This window comes from Mchenga conophoros, linkage group LG3, assembly GCF_057382185.1.
Source record: "Mchenga conophoros isolate Kocher_MC1m ecotype Shallow Benthic linkage group LG3, M_conophoros_male_GT1.1, whole genome shotgun sequence".
In the NCBI taxonomy this organism is placed as follows: Eukaryota; Metazoa; Chordata; class Actinopteri; order Cichliformes; family Cichlidae; genus Mchenga; species Mchenga conophoros.
The window spans coordinates 57485668-57507755 of record NC_140528.1 but is presented as its reverse complement, the minus strand read 5'-3'; the positions used below and the strand labels follow the sequence as shown (position 1 = coordinate 57507755).

At 43.6% G+C, this 22088-nt stretch overlaps 1 protein-coding gene across 1 annotated transcript; it reads right to left on the bottom strand.

Annotated features, from left to right (window-relative positions):
• Nucleotides 1-1360: 1360 nt before the first annotated feature.
• On the bottom strand, nucleotides 1361-20661 carry LOC146579717 (uncharacterized). Its single transcript, XM_085267986.1, has 16 exons — nucleotides 18572-20661; nucleotides 17154-17458; nucleotides 11263-11574; nucleotides 10445-10756; nucleotides 9084-9398; nucleotides 8658-8981; nucleotides 8222-8533; nucleotides 7790-8101; nucleotides 7363-7674; nucleotides 6932-7243; nucleotides 6505-6816; nucleotides 6076-6387; nucleotides 5041-5173; nucleotides 2814-3073; nucleotides 2551-2669; nucleotides 1361-2035 (listed from the first exon to the last, which is right to left on the bottom strand). Exons 1-16 carry the CDS (start codon nucleotides 20659-20661, stop codon nucleotides 1727-1729), a joined length of 6351 nt encoding a protein of 2116 aa, XP_085124112.1. The 3' UTR covers nucleotides 1361-1726.
• Between the last annotated feature and the right edge of the window lie 1427 nt (nucleotides 20662-22088).

The window sequence follows — 22088 nt, the reverse complement described above, 5'->3', positions numbered from 1 at the left end:
GGCAAGGTACTCTTTGTGTGTATGTAGACGTCATATGTTAATGAACCTATGTATATGACGAGAGCGACTGGGGTCAAGTGAAGGAACGGCGCTTGTCGTGGTTCTCTCCCTCATGCATGAGTAACACAAAAAACTTTGCCTACTTGGTGTTTAATGCTTTTTGCTGTGTAGTTGAATTGTCCTTAACGTTCCAGCGAATAGGTTTATGCTACAAACCTATCACTGTCTCCTTTCAGTTTTTAAAGGTTGCCATGTTAGAAAAAACATTTTGCCCTGCCATGCTGTTTATTGATGTGGTAAATTAATAGTTTATGAAAATATCTCTAAATCTGTTAGTTTTTTTTTTTTTTAATATTCAGTAATGATCATGTCTCACCTTTAGTCTTCTCTGTCTTAGTTTCAGGTTTCCACCATGTGTTCAGGAGGTTTACTCGACCAAGCAGTCTTTGGGTTTCGGCTAAGTACTGTTTAGAATACCAGAATGGGAAGGATGGTGTAGGTTTAAGTTTATTAGACTGATACATATATACCATACAAGTGGAGTTGATGATCGTCTGTCCATGGAGTTCGGAAACACGTAAGCTAAACTAAAGTTCAATATGTTTAGGCTGGGGGGGGTTCCCATGTAGCACTGAATATTTCTTTTTCAGTCACCTTTTCCATTATGTGTTTATACACCTCTCTGCATGTAATTATTTTTTATTATTATCATTATCATTATTATTATTATTAGTATAACTGATTATTAATCTCTCTTCCACAGCATATCTCTGTCCTGTCTTCCTTACTTCCCCCTTGCCACCCCTTCTTGAGCCTGGTTCTGCTGAGGTTTTCTTCCTGTTTAAATTTAGATTTTTCTTCCCATTGTCTCCAAAGCCCTTGATTATGATGTTGGGTCTTTCTCTGTTTTGTTTGCATTATAATAGGGTCTTTACCATAGAATATAAAGTGACTTAAGGCAACTGTTAATTTGTTTTGGTTCTAGCACTACTCCATTGGATCATTTTTCAGAGCTATGTTCATATCGTAGCTCTGAAGAATCATATAGTCATATACTGTCTCCTGGATGTAGAAAAGCTATTTTTTTAAAACATTTCTCAAGGTTTTGGCTTTGTTTTTTTTGTTTTTTTGTTTTTATTTCTCTACTGCCTGGAATGAAATGCTTAAACGTTGTTTTATTTATGTATTTATTTAATCATTAAGCACAACTGTATACAAAAATCCTGTCAAAACAAGAAATGTCAGGATGTCAAACAAGAACCAGATTCAACCAAAAACAGAAAAAAGAAATTTCACCATTTTATTTATTAATGAAAATCTAACTTTAACAAAAGATTAATAAAGAATGTATTTAGTGATTAAGAATATAGTATAAAGAATATAATAATAAAAAATCATCATATTTGCCAAAAAAAAGTTTGTCAAAATGTTTATATAGTTTCAACTCTTAGTCACATGTTTAAAAAGTACAATGTTTAGAATAAATAATGTGCGTGTGTGTGTGTGTGTGTGTGTGTGTGTGTGTGTGTGTGTGTGTGTTATGTTTTGGAAGCAAAAATATTATTTAATTAGTAAAGTAACCACAAACCCAAGCTGTCCCATAAATAGAATAGAAACTACTACTTCACCTCAAAGTTGTAAAATGTCATAAGGACAAGAGTAAAAATTTAAGTACTCTACTAAAGTATAAGTATTTGACGTTATTGTTTTAGTACAGGATCTTGAGTTATATGCCACATCCAAAATATGCATGGAGCAACACAGCAAGAAAACAGAGTGAGGTGAAAGGGGTGAAGTGGACCAGATTTTCACCACTGCAGGTGAATTTTAAGTCACTGTCTGTGGCTGGAGAGGTGAAGCTAACGAAACCTGGTGGTGTCCCAGTGACTGTGTTTCTGATCCATTCCTGGTACTTGGACACACGAGTGCCGATTTCTAGTTTCATTGGGTAACCATAGGAATCATGGAGGGTCATAACTCCACTCTGCACCCAGATTGATCCTTTTTTGATCATAATTGGAGCTCCTCTTTTCCACTGAGAAAAGAAATTGGTAAAAGTCAACATGGTAGCAGATAAATACAAAAATGGAAGTTTCAAAACGGAGAATGGAGAATGCCACCATTTATTTACAGTGTGTGTATATTTGTACAAAAATAATACATAAATAGCACTGGAGTTACTTTCAAGAAGTAAATAGTTTTCATGTTCTTTTTAACTGAAAAGATTAAAGACTGAAAACCCATTGGAGTTTTTTTTTCTATTATAGTAAATCCATAAAATGAAATCTGACAAATATTTCTCACGATAAATGTGACTTTAGCTGGTAGACCTGTTCCACAAAGGAGCTCAGTCCTGTCATTTTAGAAAGAACTGTCTTATGGAAAATTCAAAATATATCAAATAAAATGATTTAGCTATTAAACAACCATAAGAACTGGTATGCTACTATATACATATATGAATAATTGCAGAAACAAAAACATAAATATTTTTTCACACTAGCATTTAACAAGTGATTACATAAGAAACAAATAAAAAGTTGTGATTACCCAACATGAATCTTGTCTTCCAGCTCTGGGCCCAGCACAGATCATGTTCTCTGTGATCACTTTGTCATGTTTATAGTGGCACTGACACTCATTTCCTCCTACTATTGGAATAGTAACATCTGTTGGATGTTGGAGAAATACCCGTCACTATCTTTGAAACAGATTGCAGGATAGCAACTTTTGAAAGAATATATCATAAGACTGTAATATATATATATATATATATATATATAGACATAGATATAGATTTTATTTTTACTTACAATCAAAACCACAACCAGTGACCCAGCTGCTGATCCCACTGTGAAAAGTGCTGTTTTTTGAGGCTAAGCAGATCGGCTGAATGTAGTCTGTGAAATACACAGGAGCTGACAGCTTCAGCAGACAAATGTCATTGTTGTATGTCGTGCTGTTGTATTCAGGATGACAAATTACTTCTTCAACTGTCCGAATCACCACATTTAGACTGAAAGCTGACTGAATGTGCTGGCCCAGATGGACTTCTTTGTTGCTGAGTTTATCACTTGATTTTAAAAGAAGATTTAACAAAAAAACACAAAAGAGGAATCTTGTTATCACAGTTCAGAATAGATACTAAGAAATATTTTCAGTACACGTTTTCAGTAATGGACACATTTATTGCATAAATGATCACAAATACTTTTATCATGACTATCTTTTATCATGAGCAATGTAAATAATGTGATGGATATCGTATGGATGGGTTTTAACATCTTTGTGGGGACCAAAAGTTTGAAGTTTACTTGTGGGGACCGGCAGCCCCTGTGGCAACCAAAACCCCAGCCCCCACGAGTTTGAAGGCATTTTGAGACTCAAAATGTGGTTTTAGTGTCAGGGTTACAATTAGGTTATGTTTAGGTTTAGGGTAAGTGTCAGGGTTAGGCATTCATTTTTGATGGTTATGGTTAAGGTAAGCAGCTAGGGAAAGCATTGTGTCAATGAGATGTCCCCACAACGATATAAAGTCTGTGTGTTTGTGTGTGCGTGTGTGTTTGCATAGTTGAATTTTGTTATCTTCAGGCAGAGCAGAGGATTTCTTATTTAAAGTTTTTATGCTAACCTTCAAAAATAAAAAGTTAATGGATGTGCTGGTGCATCCAAATCACATGGCAAATATTAGATGACATAGCAACAAAAGGCTGTCTCACTGAGCCTCCATTTCAAATTTTGTTGAAAGTGAGGACTACATACCAGTTTTTAATCCTAACACAGATGGATTCCTTCTATGCATTTAAATCCTACATCCATTCATACATCAAAACAAACCAAAAAAAAAACTTATGTTGTCTGTTGTGGATACATCTTACTGTAAATAACATAGAAGCTTTTAGATATTTTATTATGTGATAATGATATTGTTGAACTGCTTTAGAAAATACATACAAAAGAAAAACACTGCTCTGAATCACATTTAGTGTCATACTTTAGATCATCTGAGTTTATATCAGGAAGCACCTGCTAGCCAGGGTTGGTTCTATTTTCCTAAATTGCAGAGTAGGATTAGGTCATCATCAACACATGATGACAGATCTTTTAGGGCTAAGACAACAAGCTGCTGACTGTAACTTTGCATTTAATGGATCTGTCATTTAACATAGTAACATTGAGAGGTATCACAGTTCTCTGAGAAAACATGATATTCTTAAGATGTATGAATATTTTAGACTATGGTCCATCTATATGTTGTGGACAGCAGTTAAACCAGAGATGTGGACCACTTACAGAATTGGTCTGCTTGATCAGCTATATTTAGGGCCGGGACGACGCGTTGACATAATCAATTACGTCGACACGTAAAATACGTCGATGTAAAAAATGTGCGTCGATATGTCGTCACTTTCAAAACAGACATGGCGGCAGCGAGTAGTGACAGCATCAGTGAGGCAGCCGCAGTCGACTTAAATCACTCCACTCGAACACACAGTTCTACAGTATGGGGATATTTTAACAGAAAAGGTTGTGATTCAGTCGTTTTCTGGCTTTGTAAGGTGGAAATGGCCCCCACATTTAAGCTGCTCAGCAGTAACATAGCAGCTGCTGTTTAGTTGTTGTTGTCGTTGTTAGTAGTTTTTATTTGTGGCCCATGCTGGCAAAATGAGTCGGAATGCACGCAGGCTGATTATGAGAATCCCGAAAGACGAAAATGTGAGACAGCAAATTGGCAGCAGGAAAAAAATTAATCGTTAGATTCATTGATGCATCGACAAATTAATCGCTAGATTCATCAATTAGGAAAATAATCATTTTGCCCGGCCCTAGCTGTACTACTTAACAGAGATGGTGGAGAGCTCTTTGTGACCTTGAAAAAAAAAATTTAGAAATATAAATTGCTGGTAATTAAACATTCCTGCTTTCATGAATAACTTTGACATAATGTAGTGGAAGAAAAATTATTACAGTAAATGTAAAATGAGCACCAACAGTCGCGTGTAACATGATTACCAATGTGAAAGAGACACGGGGACTCACTGTGATATACAGGAAGCAGCTGTCAGCACCCACTGGTTGGTAATCAGAGACCCTTCACACCAAAACTCTCCACTGGGGTCTATAATGACCCGCCAGGGCAAACTTCCTGTGTTTTTCACAATCCTACCACATGCTGACAAAAGAAAAGAAATCACCTTTCATCAGTGAGTAAATTAATCAGACACAATATTTAGATATATCTCAGGTATTTTCAATTTCAGATCATTTTGAATGTACTGCTGGGAGAGTTCTGTCCTGGCATTCATGTGGATGCTATTTTCAAGACAGCTGACCACCTCAACATTGTTCCAACAAAGCACACTGAGCTATAGCATGTCATTGTGTTTTATTATAGTTTTGATATTGTTGATAATTGATCTATATACAAGTTTCTCTACTTCAATTACACAATACGTTTAGGATTTTTAATATTTGTCTAATGAATAGAAAATTAATAGATTGACTGAAATAAATAAAATTGTAATACAATATTTCAACACAAGAAGCAGAAGCACATGTGAGCATCTCAAAATGTGTGCACACGATTGCACAGCTTCTTCTGTTGCAAGTCAACTTGGAGATTTTCAATTTAAAAACAGATTAAAAATTGAAACTGATTACGTTGCAAATTTCAACAAGATCACTTTCACGAGTGATTCAGCCTTGTCTGACAAGCTGCATTTGTATCCAAACCAGAGTTAGCTAAGACCCGTCAGCATCTAATGAGAATTTAATTAACAATAAGATCACACCTGCAGGCAAGTTTTACATGCAATACTAGAAAAGTGATTCGTATGACAGGCAGTTACTGAAAATCAATGTCTTTAAGAGGACATTTGTCTTAACAGATGAAGAAATTCTTAGAGCATGATATTTATTGTATTTGACCCACTTTTACAAAAAATAAGGCAATGATTTACCAACATACTGTTTACTGTACAGCTTAACTGTATACCAATGGGTGGATGAAAGGCTGGATGAAAAACTAAAAAGTTGTATTTACACAGTTTTTTAATGATTAAAAATGCATCTCACCTGAACAGATGACAGCAGCATCCTGACCATGTTCACATCTGTTTGATCCAAATCCACTGTGCTGACACTCAGTTAGAGAATTTTCATTTCCTGAACAGGTCACATCATCAAGCCAAATCTGTCCAGTTCCTGCACCAAACTGAACTGATCGAGGAGCTTGTAGTGCCGACCCACAGTTTATCTGTCTGCAAACCACCTCAGCATCATTTAAGTCCCAGCCATCATCACAGACTGTTCCCCAGCTGTTATTGTGATAAACTTCAACTCTGCCAGAGCACTGAGTTGATCCAGGCCCAGCTAATCTGATCAGAGCTATCAGTTAAATGACAAGAACTATGATTTGATATTTTCTTTACATTACAAAAAGGATTGTACAAGATAAAGGAACAGACGGCATTGCATTTTTTCAGTATCTAAAACCATTCTCACCTGAACAGATGACACCAGCATCCTCAAAATGTCCACAGTTGTGTGATCCAAATCCACTGTGTTGACACCCAATAAGAGAACTTTCACTTCCTGAACAGGTCACATCATCAAGCCAAATCTGTCCAGTTCCTGCACCAAAGTAAGCTGATTGAGGAGCTTGTAGGGCCGACCCACAGTTTATCTGTCTGCAAACCACCTCAGCATCATTTAAGTCCCAGCCATCATCACAGACTGTTCCCCAGCTGTTATTGTGATAAACTTCAACTCTGCCAGAGCATCGAGTCGATCCAGATCCAGATAATCTGATCACATCTGTGAGGGAAAAGAGAATAACTTTCATATCATGTGTTAGTGACATTATAAATAGTGTATAACACAAAGGAACAGCCCGAAGTGCAATGTCTTCTAGTATTTCAGGTTATTTTACCTGAACAGATGACAGCAGCATCCTCGCTGTGATCACAGTTGTGTGATCCAAATTGATTGTGTACACATGTAGTTAGAGAACTTTCACTTCCTGAACAGGTCACATTGTCAAGCCAGATCTGTCCAGTTCCTGCACCAAAGTGAGCTGATTGAGGAACTTCCAGTGCCGACCCACAGTTTAACTGTCTGCAAACCACCTCAGCATCATTTAAGTCCCAGCCATCATCACAGACTGTTCCCCAGCTGTTATTGTGATAAACTTCAACTCTGCCAGAACATCGAGTTGATCCAGATCCAGTTAATCTGATCGGACCTAGCAGTTAAGTGACAAGAACTATGGTTTGATCATTTGTTTAAATTTAAAAAAAGGAATGTACGAGATACAAGAACAGACTGCATTGCAATTTTTCACTATCTAAAAATGTATCTCACCTGAACAGATGACACCAGCATCCTCGCTGTGATCACAGTTGTGTGATCCAAATTGATTGTGTACACACGTAGTTAGCGAACTTTCATTTCCTGAACAGCTCACATCATCAAGCCAAATCTGTCCAGTTCCTGCACCAAAGTGAGCTGATTGAGGAGCTTGTAGTGCAGACCCACAGTTTAACTCTCTGCAAACCACCTGAGCATCATTTAAGTCCCAGCCATCATCACAGACTGTTCCCCAGCTGTTATTGTAGTAAATTTCAACTCTGCCAGAACATCGAGTCGATCCAGATCCAGATAATCTGATCACATCTGTGAGGGAAAAGAGAATAACTTTCATATCATGTGTTAGTGACATTATAAATAGTGTATAACACACAGGAACAGCCTGAAGTGCAATGTCTTCTAGTATTTCAGGTTATTTCACCTGAACAGATGACACCAGCATCCTTCCTGTGATCACAGTTGTGTGATCCAAATTGATTGTGTACACACGTAGTTAGCGAACTTTCATTTCCTGAACAGGTCACATCATCAAGCCAAATCTGTCCAGTTCCTGCACCAAAGTGAGCTGATTGAAGAGCCCCGAGTGCCGACCCACAGTTTATCTGTCTGCAAACCACTTCAGCATCATTAAAGTCCCAGCCATCATCACAGACTGTTCCCCACCTGTTATTGTAGTAAATTTCAACTCTGCCAGAGCATCGAGTTGATCCAGATCCAACTAATCTGATTGCATCTATCACATAACAGATGAAAGATATTTTAGAATTTCCATTGCACTAATTAAAGGACTCCATGTAAAACGCACAAGAAAAGACTGATCTGCAATGTCTTCTAGTATTTCAGTGTATCTCACCTGAACAGATGACAGCAGCATCCTGACCATGTTCACATGTGTTTGATCCAAATCCACTGTGCTGACACTCAGTTAGAGAACTTTCATTTCCTGAACAGGTCACATTGTCAAGCCAAATCTGTCCAGTTCCTGCACCAAAGTAAGCTGTTCGAGGAGTTTGTAGTGCAGACCCACAGTTTAACTGTCTGCAAACCACCTCAGCATCATTTAAGTCCCAGCCATCATCACAGACTGTTCCCCAGCTGTTATTGTGATAAACTTCAACTCTTCCAGAACATCGACTTGATCCAGATCCAGTTAATCTGATCACACCTTTTAATGAAAAACACATGACACAAACGATGTTTTAATATATGTCCCATAAAGAAAACAAAGATACATATCACACAAAAATACATTAACATGGATTGTGTTCCATGCCAAAAAGTGATGTCACCTGAACAGATGACACCAGCATCAGAATAATGTCCATTGTAGTAGTAGTAGTAGGAGTTTCCCCATCCAAAGTGCTGACATTCAGTTAGAGAACTTTCATTTCCTGAACACCTCACACCACTGAGCCAAATCTGTCCAGTTCCTGCACCAAAGTAAGCTGATCGAGGAGCTTGTAGTGCAGACCCACAGTTTAACTGTCTGCAAACCACCTGAGCATCATTTAGGTCCCAGTTATAATCAGAGACTGTTCCCCAGACGTTATTGTGAAAGATTTCAACTCTGCCAGAACATCGGCTCGATCCAGAACCGGCCAACCTGATCAGATCTAAAAGGCAAAGAACATGAAAAATACATTAATGTATTCTTCAAAAATGCAGTACACAAACAAAAAAGGCTTACTTGCAATATCGTGTTTCAGTTTTCACACCTGAACAGATGACAGCAGCATCCTGACCATGTTCACATCTGTTTGATCCAAATCCACTGTGTTGACACTCAGTTAGAGAACTTTCATTTCCTGAACAGGTCACATGATCAAGCCAAATCTGTCCAGTTCCTGCACCAAAGTGAGCTGATTGAGGAACTTCCAGTGCCGACCCACAGTTTAACTGTCTGCAAACCACCTCAGCATCATTTAAGTCCCAGCCATCATCACAGACTGTTCCCCAGCTGTTATTGTGATAAACTTCAACTCTTCCAGAACATCGAGTCGATCCAGATCCAGTTAAAACGATGGACACAGCTGAAAACAAAAAAAAAGATTATATAAAGGGAACCAAACATAGAATACTTTCTGTTTCCAGCCATAGATTCCAAGTTATAGCAGAACGGTAAACTGAAAGGTGTAATACTGTCAGTCCACACAGATTGAACCCTAATAAAACAGTCTATAAAAAGTTCAATGGATTCACTCCTGACCTACAAAGACATTCAGCTCCCAAATTTGTATTATGACAGAGTTTGTGAGGACTGCGGAACATCCACATTAAGAAAGTTGAAGCAGGAGACTTTGTTTGAATTGTTTCAATTACAAGACCTGAAAAGAACTAAGAAAACTTCAAGTTGCAGACTTTATCAAATCTTTCAGGGGTATGGTCTCCCTTAATCATGCACACACTCACACACACACACAAGCCCGTTCAGCAGTCTTAGTGAGGAACTTCATTGAAATAATGCTTTCCCTAGCCCCTTACCCTAACCCTTAAAAATGAATGCCTAACCGTAGCCCTTACCCTAAACCTAACCATAGCCTAATTGTAACCCTGACACTAAAACCACATTTTGAGCATCAAGAACGCCTTTACAAGCCTTCAAACTTTTGAGGACCGGTTTATGTGTCCTCACAAGTGACTGTTGGTTCTCACAAGTGTAGTAGAATGAAGATGTCGGTCCTCACAAAGAAACAGTAACACACACACACACACACACACACACACACACAGATGTCAGGCTGACTTTCCCTCTCTGAAAATATCTTCCATGTCCCGCTCATAAATGTTCATTTGAAACTATTAAAATGTTCCTTTAAGGTATTTAAAATGAAATCTCTAATCTTATAAGTTATTAACAAGTAATGTATAGCTCTCTGGATCTGAGCTGCGTTTAAAGAGAAAGATGCAAACATTTTACCACTCAAATATTCTACAGTGTGGTTCTTGCACAGATGACTTTGACTGTTCACACTGAATTTCATTATAAAACACACTAATAAGTGGAAGATGGAAGTCTAAAAAAAAGGTTGTTTTTACAGTGTTTAACATTCATCAGATGATCAAAAGAATATCTCACCTGAACAGATGACAGCAGCATCCTGACCATGTTCACATCTGTTTGATCCAAATCCACTGTGTTGACACTCAGTTAGAGAACTTTCATTTCCTGAACAGGTCACATTGTCAAGCCAAATCTGTCCAGTTCCTGCACCAAAGTGAGCTGATTGAGGAACTTCCAGTGCCGACCCACAGTCTAGCTGTCTGCAAACCACCTGAGCATCATTTAAGTCCCAGCCATCATCACAGGCTGTTCCCCAGCTGTTATTGTGATAAACTTCAACTCTGCCAGAACATCGACTTGATCCAGATCCAGTTAATCTGATTGGACCTTTTAAAAACACGTGACACAAACGATGTTTTAATATATGTCCCTTAAAGAAAACAAGATACATATCACACAAAAACACATTAATATGCAGTATGTTCCATGTCAAAAAGGGATGTCACCTGAACAGATGACTCCAGCATCAGAATAATGTCCATTGTAGTAGTAGTCTCCCCATCCAGAGTGTTGACATTCAGTTAGAGAAATTTCATTTCCTGAACAGCTCACATAATCAAGCCAAATCTGTCCAGTTCCTGCACCAAAGTAAGCTGTTCGAGGAGCTTGTAGTGCAGACCCACAGTTTAACTGTCTGCAAACCACCTGAGCATCATTTAGGTCCCAGTTATAATCAGAGACTGTTCCCCAGACATCATTGTGAAAGATTTCAACTCTGCCAGAACATCGGCTCGATCCAGAACCGGCTAGCCTGATCAGATCTAAAAGGCAAAGAACATGAAAAGCAGTTAAATACAGCTTGCAATATCATCTTGATCCAGCAGTTTTCACACCCGAACAGATGACAGCAGCATCCTGACCATGTTCACATCTGTTTGATCCAAATCCAATGTGTTGACACTCAGTTAGAGAACTTTCATTTCCTGAACAGGTCACATTGTCAAGCCAGATCTGTCCAGTTCCTGCACCAAAGTGAGCTGATTGAGGAACTTCCAGTGCCGACCCACAGTTTAACTGTCTGCAAACCACCTCAGCATCATTTAAGTCCCAGCCATCATCACAGACTGTTCCCCAGCTGTTATTGTGATAAACTTCAACTCTGCCAGAGCATCGAGTCGATCCAGATCCAGTTAATCTGGTCTCACCTTTTAAGCACAAAAAAGTCAACTATGTTTTTGTTGTATGTTCACCAGTGTGATAATGATGAAGCAGTGGTCTCGGTTAACGTGGTTTTATTAACCAGCACAGCAGCAGAGAACTTACATGCTTGGATTCCATAAACGAATGGCGCCTATACCACTCAAAACATACACACACCTACTCGGAGGTACGGCAAGCGGACTAGGACAAAATACCAAACTAACAGCAGGTTATCTACATCCCCCTTCTTTAGTACTTCCCCAACCGGATATAAAGTTTAGTGCATATTGAATAATAATACTCACAGCATAAAAGGTGACATACGCTGACCCTTAGGAACATTTAAATTTGCAACCAGATGGAAGAAATAAACATAACAAAAATATAATTTTGCTGTATAAAGTAAAATATGATTACAACTGAAAATCACCTCAAACAGAATTTAACTTGAGGCATTGACATCAGTTACTGTTGGCTAAAACATCAAACCTGAAAATGTTCTGTGTTTTTTAACTAGCACCAAATTAATCCCTATATCTTGGATTTGGTTTGCACACACGACCAAAGCGTGTCCTGTAAGCACCATCACTCTTGGAAGGTCTTGGAGAATGCAAAACATCAGAAGAGCTCTCAACATGAGTGCTGTCTTTAAACTGTTCTACATCATTATTTTCATCCACACCCTGCAGTCTATCATAATGATGATGATCAGTGTCTTCCTGAACAGTAACGGGCTCAGACACAGGCAATATGTGTCTGCGATTTCTCCTGTAAGCGTTTCCATCTGACTGTACCAGGTAGGATCTAGGTTCTTTACAAAGTTCCTTCACCACACCTGTGCGGTCATAACCCTGTGGGGTCTGTAACCTTACTACTTGTCCTTCGTTGAGAGGTGGAAGTGGTCGGCTGGATCTGTCATAACAGACCTTCTGAGTCAGTCTCTTGTTGAGTAGTTGGGCTTTCACTCTCTCAGATTCACAGTGTTGTGGTTCGAGCAGTTTCGTTGTGATTGGGAGCGTAGTTCGAGTCTGTCTGGATAGAAGTCGTTCTGCAGAAGAACCCAGGTTCACATCACGTGGAACATTCCTGAGATTCAGCAGGTTGAGAAATACATCAGTGCCATCTTGTTTTTACTCAGATTACTGATTTTCTCAATGATAGACAGATCCTGGAGATATTCCAGTCTGGATTTAGGGTGAACCACAGCACAGAGACGGCTCTCCTAAAGGTTTTAAATGATCTTAGATGTAACTGGGACGCCCAAAAGCTCTCAGTCCTGGTGCTACTGGATCTAAGCGCAGCCTTTGATACAGTAGACCACGCTATTCTTTTAAACAGACTGAAACACATGGTGGGCCTCTCTGGTGCTGTACACAGCTGGTTCACTTCCTATCTCTCTGACAGATCTTTTATGGTGAGTATGGATACATGCTCCTCTAAGATCCATAAAATGACATGTGGTGTGCCTCAAGGGTCGGTTCTAGGCCCTGTACTTTTTAATTTGTATATGCTGCCTCTCGGCGGTGTCATCAGGAGGCATGGAGTGAACTTCCACAGTTACGCTGATGACACGCAGCTGTACATCTCCGTGTCTCCTGATGACACCAGACCAATGGATGCCCTTTTTAACTGTATCTTGGATACAAGATCTTGGATGGCAGAAAACTTTTTACAGCTTAACCAGGACAAAACTGAAGTTTTAATCGTCGGTCCTGAGGCTCAGAGAGAGAAACTCTTGTCTAAATTAGAGGCATTTTCACTATGTCCTTCACTACAAGTGAAAAACCTGGGTGTTATTTTTGACTCTGAGCTTGGTTTTATCCCACATGTTAAACATGTAACCAAAATTGGATTTTATCATCTAAAAAATATAGCCAGAGTCCGCCCTATTCTCTCTCGGGCCAACACGGAGATGCTGATGCATGCTTTCATTACCAGTCGCATTGATTACTGTGATGCCCTGCTCTCTGGTCTTCCTAAGAAGAATATTTCAACTTTACAACTCTTGCAAAACTCGGCAGCTCGTGTGCTGACGAAGACCAGAGGGCGGGCCCACATTACACCGGTTTTAGAATCGCTGCACTGGCTCCCCGTGTGTTTCAGGATCGATTTTAAAGTTCTTTTATTGGTTTTTAAATGTCTTAATGGTCTTGGGCCTTCTTATCTCTCAGATCTGCTTTTACCATATGAACCCTCGCGGACCCTGAGGTCCTCTGGTACTGGCCTTTTGATTGTCCCTAAAGTCAGGACACATACTCACGGAGAGGCAGCTTTTCAGTGGTATGGTCCTCGTCTGTGGAACAGCCTGCCGGAGGAGCTCAGGGCCGCAGAGAACGTACATATTTTCAAGAACAGGCTCAAGACCCACCTTTTTAATTTAGCTTTTACTTAGCGTTTATTTATCTTATGCTTATTTATTCTATCCTGTTATTCTATTATTAATTTAGGATTTACCTAATATTTTTTGATTTTATTCTTATTCATTTTTTAATCTTCTTATTCTATTTATATTTATATTGTATCCTGTTCTTATTTATTTTATCATTTTACCCTATATATATCGTATTGCGTCATATCTCCAGTGTTTCCTCGGAGGGCGCTCTCTGCACCGGGGCTGTGATTGACCGTGGCTGCTGGGTCTCTGGGGGTCCTCTCAGCCTGGCTGGGGGCTCCTTGGCCTCCCTCCTGCTGTGTGCCCAGCCTGGAGGCTGCGGTCTGTGACCGGCTCCCGGTGCAGACGGCTCCCTGTTATAGTGTTACTGTCATGAATCGCCGTGCGGCAGGCAGGAGTAGGACCCAAAATGCAGGACTCACAGGCACGAGGGAATGAACTCAAAACTCAGCTTTATTCGCTGGCAGAACAAATATACAAACTAAACTAAACTGGGAAACCACAAACTAAGAACTCACAGAGAGACACAGGGAGATCCACACACGGCATGAGGGACGACGTCACGCTGAACAGAGGGAGACGCAGACAGAAATACACAGAGGGTTAACGAGGGGAGTGGGAACACACGGGGAACACAGGTGACACTGATAATCATAACGAGACAGGGCGGGGTGAACTGAACACTGACGGGAGAGGTGAAACAGGAAGTACAGAGGAGAGAGAGCACGAGGTAGAACACCAACGTAACGGGCAGGGGAGACACGGAATAAACACGAAAGGGGACGAGGGCTCATAAATACATAGAGGGCACACAGGGGGAAGAGAGAGCACGGGGAGAACTTAGACATAATGGGCAGGGGAAGCATGGAATAAAACATAAGGAGAGACGAGGGCTCACAGATACACAGAGGGGCACACAGGGAGACATGAAGGGCAAGGGATCAAAACTAGAAGCCATAGAATAAATCACACACAAGTACAATAATACGAAAATCACAAAGAACTAAAAACGCTGGGTCAGGAGACCCAGGACCGTGACAGTACCCCCCCCTCAAGGGCTGGCTCCAGACAGCCCAAACACAGAAAAACAAAACCAAACAGAAAACAACCCAGGGCGGGCGGCGGGGGCCCAGGACGGAGGGCTCGGAACAGAAAACAAAAGAGCACAGCAAACACCGGAGCCCAAGAAAACAACCCAAACACAGAGCAGTTCAGGGGGCCGACCATGCGGAAGGCAACGGCGGAGACGTGGAAACAGTTCAGGAGGCCGGCCGTGCGCAAGGCAACGGCGGCGACGTGGAAACAGTTCAGGAGGCCGGCCGTGCGCAAGGCAACGGCGGCGGTGAAGGAGACGACGGAGCAGTTCAGGAGGCCGACCGCGCGGAAGGCAGCGGCGGCGGCTCTCCAGTGTCAGGCGTACTGGCCGAGGCCCGGTGGGCACAGGACCAGTCGAGGCGGGACCAGGCGAAGCACAGGCTGAGGCTGCTGCGGCAGACGAAGGCTCTGAGGAGGCTGCGGCAGACGAAGGCTCTGAGGCCGGACCAGGCGAGGACGAAGGCTCTGAGGCCGGACCAGGCGAGGACGAAGGCTCTGAGGCCGGACCAGGCGAGGACGAAGACTCGGAGGCCGGACCAGGCGAGGACGAAGACTCGGAGGCCGGACCAGGCGAGGACGAAGACTCGGAGGCCGGGCCAGGCGGAGCTGCAGAGGCTGAGGCCGGGCCAGGCGGAGCTGCAGCACAGGCGGATGTAGCCGGGCCAGGCGATGACGAGGCGGTCGCAGATGGCGGCTGGACAGGCTCCTCGGGCCCTCCAGCTGATGCGGCGTGAGGCTGAACGGGCCCCTCGGACCCTCCAGCGGAGACAGGAGGCTGAACGGGCCCCTCGGACCCTCCAGCGGAGACAGGAGGCTGAACGGGCCCCTCGGACCCTCCAGCGGAGACGGGAGGCTGAACGGGCCCCTCGGACCCTCCAGCGGAGACAGGGAGGTGCTGGCCGGGCTCACTGGAACCCCCAGCGGACGAGGTAGATGGCGGCGTGGGAGCCGCGGAGTCCTGGATGAGCTCATCCGAGCTTCCAGCAGGAGCCGATGTAGAGCCAGAGAGGATTGGGACCCCGGGCTCAATGTTAAGCTGGCTAGAAAACTGCACTGCTACGGGGAACTGGGCCAAAGGTTCAGGTGCGAGCTGAGCTGCTGGACACACGGGGACCTGAGCTGCTGGACACACGGGGACCTGAGCTGCTGGACACACGGGGACCTGAGCTGCTGGACACACGGGGACCTGAGCTGCTAACGGTGGAGAAGTAAATGACTGCACAGGGGACTGAACTGATGTCTGTAGTAACGGTGGTGGTGAGAGTGGAGTAGGTGGTGGAGTTAATGACTCCACAGGGGAATGAACTAGAGGTAGTGACGGTTGTGGTGCTGGTGGTTGAGTGGGTGACTGTGCTAAAGGAGGCTGCACTGGGGACACTGGAGACTGCACTGGGGAAAGCAGGGCTGCAGGAGACTGCACTGGGGACACTGGAGACTGCACTGGGGACACTGGAGACTGCACTGGGGACACTGGAGACTGCACTGAGGGTGGCTGCGAGGGAGCTAACTGAGCTGTGAAGGGCTGCGAGGGAGCTAACTGAGCTGTCGATAAGGCTGATGATTCCTCTACCAACTGAGCTATTGACTGGGCTAAGGATTGAAATAAGGTTTGTAGTAAGTCAGGCTGTGGATGTGACTGTGCTATGGGAAGCGAGGCTGAATGTGGTGGAGGTGGCGACTGAGCTTCGGGCCGGGCGGCTAACAGAGCTTCGGGCCGGGCGGCTAACAGAGCTTCGGGCCGGGCGGCTAACAGAGCTTCGGGCCGGGCGGCTAACAGAGCTTCGGGCCGGGCGGCTAACAGAGCTTGGGGCGAAAATGGTGGTGGTGGAGTTGGTGTCTGGGCTACAGGCGGCTTCTGAGCAGAAAACACAGGACACTGAGCTACAGGTGGCTGCTGAGCAGGTGACACTGGAGACTGAGCTACAGACGGCTGCTGAGCAGGGGACTGAGCTGAAAGCGGACGGGCAGCTGACTGAATAAACATAGCTCCAGAATAAACAGTTCCAGATGAAACAGTCTTAACTCCTGGGTCCGAAGGAGCATCAGAAGCACAGTCTTTTGAACCAAAGTGGAAACGATCGCTCTCAAAATAAATACTGTCATTTTCTGGAACAGGAGGAACAGAAGATCTAGAGTTCATGAAGCCGACGTTAGCGGCCTTGGGGGAAACGGTACGTTTATCCCTCGACACAGAAGGCGAACGTAGGGGGACTTTGTCACTCACCCTAGGCGGTTGGTCGAGAAGAGTCCCAGGCTCCTGCTGTGAAGTGGAAACGCTGGGTGAGTCGGGCGGCACGATAATAATCCCTAACATCTTGTAGAAGGCTTGTGCAGGCGTGAGCTGATTGCTTGCAGGCTCGTAGTAATCCTCCCGGGACCGGCTGGAGCGTTTTCTGCGAGACCTGGGCGTCCGCGGAGAGGAAGCAGGTGAGTGGACCGAAGGGTAAGCAGCTAGTGAGGAGCGGCAGCACGGAGGCCCTCCAAGCGCTAGCCGAGTCCCGTCAAAACGGGAGCTGCGCTTCCACGGTGAGTCCGCTGGATCCATTACTGGTGACGTCGTATTGTCATGAATCGCCGTGCGGCAGGCAGGAGTAGGACCCAAAATGCAGGACTCACAGGCACGAGGGAATGAACTCAAAACTCAGCTTTATTCGCTGGCAGAACAAATATACAAACTAAACTAAACTGGGAAACCACAAACTAAGAACTCACAGAGAGACACAGGGAGATCCACACACGGCATGAGGGACGACGTCACGCTGAACAGAGGGAGACGCAGACAGAAATACACAGAGGGTTAACGAGGGGAGTGGGAACACACGGGGAACACAGGTGACACTGATAACCATAACGAGACAGGGCGGGGTGAACTGAACACTGACGGGAGAGGTGAAACAGGAAGTACAGAGGAGAGAGAGCACGAGGTAGAACACCAACGTAACGGGCAGGGGAGACACGGAATAAACACGAAAGGGGACGAGGGCTCATAAATACATAGAGGGCACACAGGGGGAAGAGAGAGCACGGGGAGAACTTAGACATAATGGGCAGGGGAAGCATGGAATAAAACATAAGGAGAGACGAGGGCTCACAGATACACAGAGGGGCACACAGGGAGACATGAAGGGCAAGGGATCAAAACTAGAAGCCATAGAATAAATCACACACAAGTACAATAATACGAAAATCACAAAGAACTAAAAACGCTGGGTCAGGAGACCCAGGACCGTGACAGTTTCCTCACTTGGCTCATGCGAGCCCAGCCCAATTTTTACTCTTTAAGTGTGCGCGTGTGCATATGTGTGTGTGGGTGGGGGGATATATGTGTATTAAGAGTGTGGGGAGTGAGTTGGAGGGTGGGGTGGGCTGCTTTTAACTATGTAAAGCACTTTGTGCTACATTTTCTCTGTATGAAAAGTGCTTTATAAATAAAGATTGATTGATTGATTGATTTCTCCATCAGCTGTTTAGCACTGCGCACTGCTCTCTCAGCAAGCCCATTGGATTGAGGATACTCTGGACTGCTGGTGACATGTTGAAAGTCCCACTGTGAAGCGAAGTCTTTGAAACGCTGGCTTGTAAACTGCCTTCCATTGTCTGAGATCAGAGTGTGTGGAGCACCATGAACTGAGAAGTGTCTTTTCAGCTTCTTGATGACTGTCGCCGATGTCAAATCCTTTAGCAGGTCAATCTCAAACCAGCCTGAGTATGAGTCGACTACTACTAAATAGTGCTGACAGTGCCACTCAAAGATGTCTGTAGCCACAGTTGACCAAGGTAGCTCTGGAACTTCATGCAGATGAAGGGGCTCTTTTTGTTGATGAGGTTTAGTGCTGTTACACACCGAGCAGGAAGTAACTGTTTGCTCAATATCTCTTGACATGAACGGCCAGAAGACAATCCCCCGTGCTCTCCGCTTGGTAGCTTCTACGCCGGGATGTCCTCTGTGCACGATGGTGATGTAGTCTCCTTGCAGTGATTTTGGGATCACAGCTTTGGAACCTTTAAGAATGATGCCGTCATCCACAATCAGCTCATCCCTGAAAGGAAAATATGGATGAACTGCTGAGGGAAGGTTGTGGAGTCGTTGTGGCCAACCATGTTTGATGAGCGAGCTGAGCGCTTGCAGTGTCTCATCCTCAGCTGTGTGTCCTTTAAGTTCCTCCAGGCGTGAAGAAGAGATGCAGCTCACCGTCATGACATCAAAGTTGTCCTCTTCTTCAGACTGCTGGAAAGTGGAGCTGTTGGGAGCACGAGACAGTGTGTCAGCCAGATACATGTGTTTTCCACATTTATATGTGAGGGTGATGTTGTATTTTTGGAGCCGTAACAACATCCTCTGTAATCTGGCTGGTGCAGCGTGAATAGGTTTCTTTAGTATGGTGACTAGTGGCTGATGGTCTGTTTCTACGACCACAGGCTTGCCATAAATGTAGTCATGAAACTTTGTACATGCGAAAACAACAGCCAGCAGCTCCTTTTCTATCTGAGCATATCTGGTTTCAGTGTCTGTCAGAGTACGTGAAGCATACGCCACAGGTCGCCCTTCCTGTAAGCAAGCTGCACCAAGACCATACTGTGATGCATCGCACGTTAGTGTCACAGGTTTGCTGACGTCATAATATGACAGAACAGGTGGATTAGACATGTGCTCTTTAAGTGCTTCGAACGCAGTCTGATGCTGTGTGTCACACATCCACTCACTGTCCTTGTGTGTGAGCTGTCGCAGAGGAGCTGACAGATGGCTGAAGTTTGGAATGAATTTTCCAAGATAATTGACCATGCCCAGGAACCTCTGCAGGGCTTGGACATCTGTTGGAACTGGCATCTCTTTGATTGCGGCTGTCTTGGAAGGGTCTGCTTTAAGCCCCTCACTTGTGAAAATGTGTCTGACATAACTGACCTGATTCAGCCGGAATTTGCACTTTAATGGGTTTAGTCGCAGGTTTACTTCTCTGGCACGATCAAGGACTTTTCTCAGGTTGTCGTCATGTTCTTTCATGGTTCTTCCGCCGATGAGTATATCATCAACAATGATGGCACATGGATATCCAGCGAATATCTGCTCCATGGCTCTCTGAAACACCTCGCTGGCAGCGTTAAGACCAAAAGGCATTCTGAGGAACCTGAAACGACCAAAACAAGTGCTGAAGGTGGTTAGCATGGATGATTTCTTATCCAATGACACCTGCCAAAAAGAGTTCTTAGCATCCAAAACAGAGAACACAGTAGCATTTGACATTATTGCAGCCACTTCTTCTACTGTGCGCATGGGATGGTGTGGTCTTTTCAGAGCAGTGTTTAAATTTCGAGGATTTATGCATATCCTGATTTCATCTTTGCCCTTCTTGTTGGTGGCTACCATGGAAGACACCCAGTCTGTTGGCTCTGAGACGGGAGTAATGACACCTAATTTCTCCATCCTGACCAGCTCTGCCTTGACCCTGTCTTTCATGGCCAAAGGGATGCGATGTGCTGGCCGAACAACTGGTTTCACATCTGGGTTCAGTGTCATGCGATAGATGACTGGCAACCTCCCAAGCTCATCAGAAAATAAGTCGCTGTATTCTGTGATAAGCTGTTGTGACAGGTCATCTGCAGACATGCTCAATTGGTGGACGTCATTGCTGAATGATACAAGTCCCATTTCTCTGCGTGCACACAGTCCAAGTATTGGCTGAACATCTTCATTAATAACAAAGAATGATAGCACATGTGGCTGTCCATGCAGAAAACACTGCAGCTTAATTACACCTGAGGTTTGAATCTTGCTGCCTCCAAATGCTACTAGGTTAACGGACTTGGGGTGTGCTTTCATTTGTTTATCTGCTCTTAAAATGTTAACCGTTTTCTTGGGAAGCACATTACATTTAGCACCTGTGTCCACCTTCATCTCAACAGGAATCTCATTAATCTGTACGGTGACAAAAACTTCCTCTTTGTGTTCCACATGCACTTCAGTCGCATGGATTGCATATTGAAGATTTACACCATCAACATAGAATGTGTCATCTCCGCTGTGATCAGCTTGTTCTGGTTCCACATGATGAACTGACTTTCTGCGTCTTGCTACGTTTTGGGTAGGCTGAACAGCTGTGCACCGTTTCTTAAAATGATTCCACTTTTTGCATGCATGACACTGCTGCCCAAAAGCTGGACATTTGCTCTTTTTTGCAGCATGAGCGCCCCCACAGTTAGTACAGTTAGTAACATGCTGTGTTTCAGGCCTGTCTCCTTGTATTTTCATTTTATCTCCTCTGTGCTGTCTTGTAAATTTGGGCTGGAGCACATCAACATTTGATGCAGATTGTTGAGGAAAAGCAAGTGTTTTATTATGCTCTTCAGTCATTTCATGAATCTGGCAGACAGATATGGCTTTTGCTAGCGTTAAATCACTATCACGCAGTAGCACTTTCCTTAAATTGTCGTTGTTGATGCCACAAACTAGTCTGTCTCTTATTAGTTCTTCACTCAGATCGCCAAATCTGCAGCTTTTTGCTTTAATCCGTAAATCACTTACATAGGATTCAACAGTCTCGCCAGTCCTCTGATTCCGCGTGTTGAACTTGTGTCTTTCCATCGTGACGTTGGTTTGAGGGCTGCACATCTCTCTGAATTTCTTTTTGAGACACTCAGGATCCTCCTTCGATTCTGCAGGAATGAGAACTCGTCCTCCATCGCCGGGCTCTCTCACTTCTGGCGCTTAAACAAAAGATCGCTCCCGTTCTATAGCTTCGGGACCTGCTAAGTTGAGCAATATGTAGGCTTGTGTGCGCGCTGGCTTGTCAGAGTGTGCCACCGCTATAAAAATGTCATACTCTTGCTCAAAAATGCGCCAATTTTCAGCAACATTACCATCGAAAACAAGCGGGTCGGGCCTCCTGAATCCCTCCGCCATGTTGTCTGCAGTCCGGACACAAAAAATGCACCCACAAAAAAGACTTGAGGCGGGAAGAAAAAATACCGTCAACTACGAAGTACGTGTTCTATCCCATCTGACACCATGTTGTATGTTCACCAGTGTGATAATGA